General features: G+C 33.6%; 1 protein-coding gene across 1 annotated transcript; it reads left to right on the top strand.

The window, feature by feature from the left end:
- Window positions 1–3,666: 3,666 nt before the first annotated feature.
- On the top strand, window positions 3,667–6,171 carry LOC148630145 (SPRY domain-containing SOCS box protein 3-like). Its single transcript, XM_088561699.1, has one exon. It carries the CDS (start codon window positions 3,993–3,995, stop codon window positions 4,677–4,679), a length of 687 nt encoding a protein of 228 aa, XP_088417825.1. The 5' UTR covers window positions 3,667–3,992; the 3' UTR covers window positions 4,680–6,171.
- Window positions 6,172–7,388: the final 1,217 nt, after the last annotated feature.

Genomic DNA, 7,388 nt, shown 5'->3' on the forward strand with positions numbered 1-7,388 from the left:
TAATCAAGATTTCTATATTTTTTCCATTTTTTTCAAACAAACATTTAAAATCTTTTCCTCACTAAACATTAACAATTCAGATGTTGCTTCTAGACGTTTTCTTCTTTATTATGATGGAGGCGGTTATGATTGAACCATTTACTTAGTCACTTTTCATTTTATGTAATGATGGAGAAAGATGGATTGATTTCAAATTTGTGCGGCGTAATAAAGATGGACATATTTTTGCAGTTTTAGCAAATACTACAATAGTAAGAAACTTTTGATTAATGAAATGATTCCTTATGGTTACGCATACAAGAGTCTCCATGTTATGAAGTTTTAAACGACTCCTTGTGAAAATTATTGCCATTGAAGGGTGAAAAAAATAAACTGGCGAGCGATTCATGCTCATTGAAGCCTCGTTTTAAAATGTCGAGTTGGGGACTTCATTCATTAAAAAATAATTAAAAATTCTTCTCGAATGTTCAATGAAACCGTTGTGGACTCAGCTTTTCTTTTTTAGAGTTGAGGGACTTCATTTTCTCAAACTGCTGACAAAAATAAATAAATAAATAATTTCAATAATTCCCACGAAACGGGCGACCGCCTCGGTCTATCCCGAGTGTGGGCGTCCTCGGTTCGATCCTCGACCGAGTCCCATATGATTTAATACTGAAATGGGTATACCCACTGCTTCTCCGCCAAGCAGTCGGTATCTAGGGGAACAGAACAGAGTGTCGACTCTTGGTTACATGCATGCGGGTTATTGCTTCTGTGAGCTAGCCTAGCACGATAAAGATCCGGCTCAGCAAAAGACCTATAAATTTAGTAATATGCGTATATAGATCTTTTTGAAATCGTGTCACGATGTGCCATACCGCACAAGAGGAAATGGGGTTGATTTTAGTGTTTGACATTTTCCAAATAAATGGAGGAAAAATATTTTTTCTGTTAAATCCATTTTAACACTTTCATTCTGTTCAGTTCTACATTTTGTCATATTATTAATATTTTATCGCAATCTAAATTCTGAGTTGTATCAAATTAGAATGATGTGTACATACTTTGCCCAGTGCAAAGCATTTTATTGAGTCGGGATAGTTCATAAAAGGAGGAGTTTTCCGGGGTTCTTTCATTAACTCGAGAACGCTTTCAAAAATATTCATGAGTCTAGGTGAAATGCTAATATTCAATGATGAAAGTTTAACCTCTCTTCCGATTTTACATCTTGTCGAGTTTAGGGGCTTAAATATAGTAACGCTATAGCCGTAAATTTCCACTTACATTGTAGATAAATCCCGCCTAGCGTATTTTCGGCGATTTTTTTAGGAGGGTACGGACTCGGCCGAAGTTGCGACGAGTGCATTAACCCATTCACCGAATCTCTTTCTGAATTTTAGTGCATCTGTATGTCAGTTAAATTTGGAATCGTTTATGGGAATGATTTCAATTTTTTGTACACCGTAAACCGTTTCTGAAAAAAATGAACTATTTTAAGGGGATACACAATACCTAAGAAAGAAAGCCGTCTGTAAAAATCAGCAAAACTTTTATTACTTTGTGACATTCCGATATCTAACTCGAAGCATCTTGGTGATGAAAAGATTTGTTGATGAATCATTGAAATTATTTCTACGAAACGCGGTTAAAATTTCTTGAAATTTATGTATTTTGCTTCTTTTTATCAAAGTTTAACACTGAATAAAATTTTAAGAAATTTAATCGAGTCGAAACTTCAGAGAAGATACTAAGCAACCCTTTAAATTCTACCAAGCACAACTAAGTTCAACCATGTTAAAGTTTGTGTCAGTTGCACCGATTTATGACGAAGGCAACAGTGTCCTATATTTGTTTCTGTATCCAGATCAGAATTCAATTTTATTATGTACGGGTTCAACCGAAAATCTTTAAATTTGGTATAATAATCATGAAACAGTTCATATATCCAGTCTGTACACATCTGTTCCCATCATATATTTGGAAAGATTTTCAGAAGTTTGAAGTTCCAATCTGTCTAAATCCTGCCCGTTATTTTATGAGAAATTTAATTTTTAGCATGGCGTCACCGAGTACGACATTAAAGAGTGTGTAAATTCAGTAATGTTTGATAAATATGTTTTAATTTTGTCACCTTTGTTCTATTGTATAACAAAGAGCAGGTGTCCGTTTAATTGATAACAACAACGTCATTATTGATTCTCTTTTCGGTAACGGTAAATTGTATTGATCGCACGTGTTACGTTCAGGTCACGCCTATTGGCCATATTTAGCAGTATACCTGGGTCCTTTGTCCCGTTAGCGGCACGCGACAAGAAATATGACATCTGTTAGTTTGTCAATAAAACAGGTGGAAATGGCATGAAAGAGATGTGTTTCAAAGTCTGCATATGTTCACGACAGGGTAAAAATAAATTTCGTACCTATTATGTATACCTTTCTTCGGGATAGTCGAAGACTTAGACATGTGCTCCACGTGCGTCACGCAAGTAATTTTTAGAACACTAAAATTTTGATAAGCTGTCTAAATAAGAGATATTCTTTTTAAAACAAGAATGATAATACAAAATAATTGAAAACAATAGAGATAATAACAGAAGTATGTTCAAATGATGTGTTTAAATGTATTGAATATTATTAATAGTCGAAAATTTCCGTGAATGGTCATGTCTGTAATAAAATCTTTTCACATCTGATCTGCGAAATGAATGCAGTATTTTTTTATTTTCCTTATTTTTTTCTTCGCATGATGTTCTCTCCTGTGACACCAATCGTGACAATTGACACCGCATTAAAATTTAAAGGGTTATGTAAACAAGAGATAAATGTTAAGTGTCGGGTTACGACAAATCACTTAACCCCCTACCCTTGTCCGGGAAAGCCCATATGGCGTATGACTTTTCTCATGCTGGGTAGAATTAATCAGATTATTGTGAAGATTAATATTTTTCCCTTCCTTACTAAAGTCGTATACATACACTATATTCGTATCGTTCAAGATGAGTTAAATATACAAAGAATGCATATTTTCATGATTTTTGTGGTAACGACAAAAGAAAATAAAAATATGGACGAAAAATTAGCCCAGAATAATTTCAGTGCATTTTAATTGGAACTGGAAATGAGTTATAATAGTGAAGGATGGATTTTAATCAAATATTGAAAAATTTAATCCTCTTGACTATTAGAACATTATAATTTTCATCTTGACGCTGGGGGAATTTGATTGAAAAAGAGTAAGTATGGAATCACGAAGTATTTGTTATAAAAAGCAGGATATCCGCGATTAACTCTTGTGTCAATCTATATAAATCTTGCAAATCATTTGTCTGTTTTTTTTTCGGTGTTTTTTTCTTTTTATGTAATGAAAAAAATGACAGAAAAATATTAAAACATACTTTAAAATGTAGATTATAATAATGGGATTTAAAAAAATGTATACTAGATTGGAAATACTGATATTGTTTCGCATATTTAGAAAAAAAACCATGTTAATTGTTTTAAGTTCATTATCCAGTGGACGGCTGTTTCTAATTAATTTTTCATGGCAAGATATGAATATAAATACAACATATACAATTCATCATAATTTTGGGAGAAATCGAACAGCTGTGAACGATCAATATCCACCCTTTGTTTCGGTAGACCAATCACGGAGATCAATAGGCAGGCCCCACCGCACGTGGCCGTCGCGAGAGTTTGTTTGCATTCAGATTACCAGACCTATGGGTGATAACGGCTTTTAATGAATGGTAGCGATTATTTCTTTGTGTTAACGCTACACATGTGATACTGAGAAAGTAACGGTCGATGACAGAAGCCGTATAAAAGATTTGACAGTTCGAGTTTCGCAAACACTCATTTTCGAAATTTCGGAGATCGAAACAATGCCAGTTGCTGCCGTTTGATACTTCGTTCCCCGGCTAGGATCAGCAATAAAATCCGTGATTTATTGGAAAAAAGTGATGATTTTATAGATTGAAGCTGTGACGTACATATTATTGATCCAGAGGATGGTTTGCACTCGACATCAGATTATCCAAGATGGATGCGAGGAACAATGGAGCTGGAACAAAAAGGATAAATCACACGAAGTCAAGGTACAAGGAACTAGGTACCTAACAGCACACTTTCATCCTAACTGGTCTAATGGCACTGCGGGTATTCGGGGAAATATACCTCTGAACTACGGAAGACATTATTGGGAAATCAAAGTATCGCAGAGAATTTTCGGAACAAGCATGATGTTTGGAATTGGAACAAAACGTGCAAGACTTCACGTAGATGCTTTCATTAATATGTTAGGAGAAGATGACCAAAGTTGGGGGCTTTCACATAAAGGACTTCTTTGGCATAATGGACAATGTCGGGAATATACAAAACCATTCACAGAAAATCAGGCAACAACTCTGGGAATGCTTTTCGATTGGTTTGAAGGAACATTGACATATTTCAAGGATGGTGTGTGTCTTGGTGTAGCCTTTTCCGGACTTAACGAAATTGAAGAAGATTTGTTCCCATTAGTGTCTTCCACTGCAGCTAAGACGGAAATGACTTTGGGTATTAGGAGACGTGCATATCTAAGTTTACAGGACAGATGCAGGGCTACGATTCTGTCTAGTGTCAAAAGACAGAATGATGTGGACATTCTTCCTCTTCCAAAAACAATCAAAAGATTCCTAAAAAATTATAACAGGTAGCATATTTTGTTCAATAACTGTATCTAGTACTTAATTTTCTATGACTTTAAAGATACGATAATCAGTGGCTTAGAATAGTTTTAACTGTGTTGCATGTTGGTGCAATTACATAGATATAAAAGCAGGTGATTTAGAAAACAAAACAAAAAAATAATAAAAACAAAAAACAAAAAACGATTCACAATTTTTAATTCTCAATTTCTGATTGAAAGAATTTTAATGATCATAACGGCTATTAAAGCAAGATGGCGTCCACGACCGTTATATTGATCGAACGAAACATCTGCTGCATAATTCATGCATCTACATAAAGTCATATTTCGGTCTTTGTTTGGCAACAAATTCTGACTTATCATTTCTCTTTGTTAAATATATTGAACATTATGTCTTAGTTGATACCAAATTTGTTATGAAAACCATAATTAATTGAAATTTTCATTGTAAATATTGATATTTATTATTATCATTATTATTATTTATTTTGTGTATAGCTTTATATATGCATCATATCGGATGAGTTATTCTAGTCATTGTGATAACTTATTTATGTGTGTGTGCGATAGTTGAAAGGTTGACATAAGAATGTTCACATATGTATTTGATAGGTCAGGGATGAGTGTGTTCGTTTGTTAGTAAGGTATAAGTGTTTGTTATTTGCTTGGTAAGATTAGCATGGTAGCGATTGGATACATGTTTTGATTTTAACGAGAAGTTTTGTCTTGTGTGTTCAGGATGACTTAGTTGGTTATGCGGTGTTGATAAGAAGTCTGTCTGTCTGTGAGTGCTAGGTTTGGTTGTTACTGTTGGTGAACATTTGTGGAGGTGTGACTTGTATAAATGTATTTATGTATGTAAGGATGATATTACATGTATGTGTGTATGATTGTGTGGATTTTTTTATATTTATAAAACGGATCTACAGAAATCCCGTATTGTAGTATATTATTGTGTTAAGAATCTCAGAGGTCGGCTCATGTGCAATATGAACAAATTCATCATAACATCGTGTTCTAAGGTTTTCAACATGATCTCATATGTAGGCTTATGTATATATTTCTAGATTATTGTTGTAATGGAATCTTGTTGTATTTCAGTAACAGTCGTGTATCCTAGATTTCGTTATTTTGGACTCCTTTTCGATATTTTTTTCTGTGATACATCGATACTTGCGAACCACATAGATTCATGAATTCGCCTATTACATTCTATATATGTTTTTTTTTTAAAAATGGTCTTATGTTTGCAACGAAACCAACTTATGTACTCGTAAATTTTATTCAATTTTATGAAATTTCAAAATCCATTATAAAATATTCTTTAAAGTTCAGTTGAATTTCAGTAATTTTATGAAACAACAGTTTATTATAACTTTAACATTCAAAGCTCTTACGATATGTATGACGTGTGTTGAAACCTTTAAAACAAAATGAAAGTTATATATTATTTTGTGTATATGTGAAATGATATTGTTGTAAACAAAGTCAAAGTAGAACATTGTTGTTTTCTTTTAAATCTAATATTTTCTACTAACATTAACATTTAGCAGTAAATGAAAGTGCAGAAACACTAGAATTTTTAGATTGACACAACATTACTCCAATTAAACACACTAAATAGGAACCAGACAAAAAAAATCCAATTAACAATGCAAACGATAAATAGATTTTTATTGCGAAATGTGAGTTTGGAGTCTGAAATAGAGAAACCATACCACGTCATAAAGAATGAAAAAAATGTAAACCATGGGTACAAGGTGTAAAGTAAGTAAAAAAATGATAAAATGTGACGTGGCCTAGTTAACTTACTTGTGAATAAGTAACCACATGTATTGGATCAAAACGTACAAATAAAACATGATAAAAGGATTGCGATATCCAAATTTTCGGCCTTGTGGCCTTCAAGAGGAAAAACACAAACTGTCAACCACACGAAAGAAAATCAAATCACTCTGAGAATGTAAAAAGTATTGAAATTCGTGAGGTAAAACGCAACAAGACCAAGATTAAGATAATTGAAGACAAAAACGTGTAATAATCTACACGTGTTAAAGAATGTTTACATAAATTACATATTCTGTGGTTTTATGCCAAACGGTTGAGCAAGGAAATTAATTATCCATTGTCTAAGACATGTCGCTGTTTTCACTAGAGCAAGGACCGGTCACTTTCATGTCATAAGCTCAGTTATGTGTCTGACGGGGATTTTAACTAGCAGATTCCAAATTTTATCAAACACACACAAAAAAAACCCCCCAAAAAAACAAAACACTCCGATCCAATAATACCAATAATACCAGTAAAATGTCAAAGAAAACTCGACATCACATTAAGAAATGTCAATTTCATGCATCGATTATTTCGTCATCTATGTCACAGCAGTACGAGTTCGAGCTAGCCTAGCTGGCCGATTGGTCTAGGACGCTGGACTTTGTACAGGCAGTGTTGTCATAGATGTCACCCAAAGGTATAGACTGGCTGGTTAGGCTGCCACCAAGTCAGAATTACACAGGCAAATATTTTTCACATAATGTTCATGTTAATCGAGCTTCACGTGAAATTCAAGTGAACTTCACATGAAATTAATTTTCACATGAATTTCACTTGACACAACTTTTATGTTATCAATTCATGTGAATTTCATGTGAAGACTCGATTCACCTGAATTTAACGTGAAATTTATCACGAAGTTTATTTGCTCAATTCAGGTGAA

Source organism: Perna viridis, chromosome 1, assembly GCF_037379345.1.
Source record: "Perna viridis isolate PV_CMFRI_1.1 ecotype Kerala chromosome 1, ASM3737934v1, whole genome shotgun sequence".
In the NCBI taxonomy this organism is placed as follows: Eukaryota; Metazoa; Mollusca; class Bivalvia; order Mytilida; family Mytilidae; genus Perna; species Perna viridis.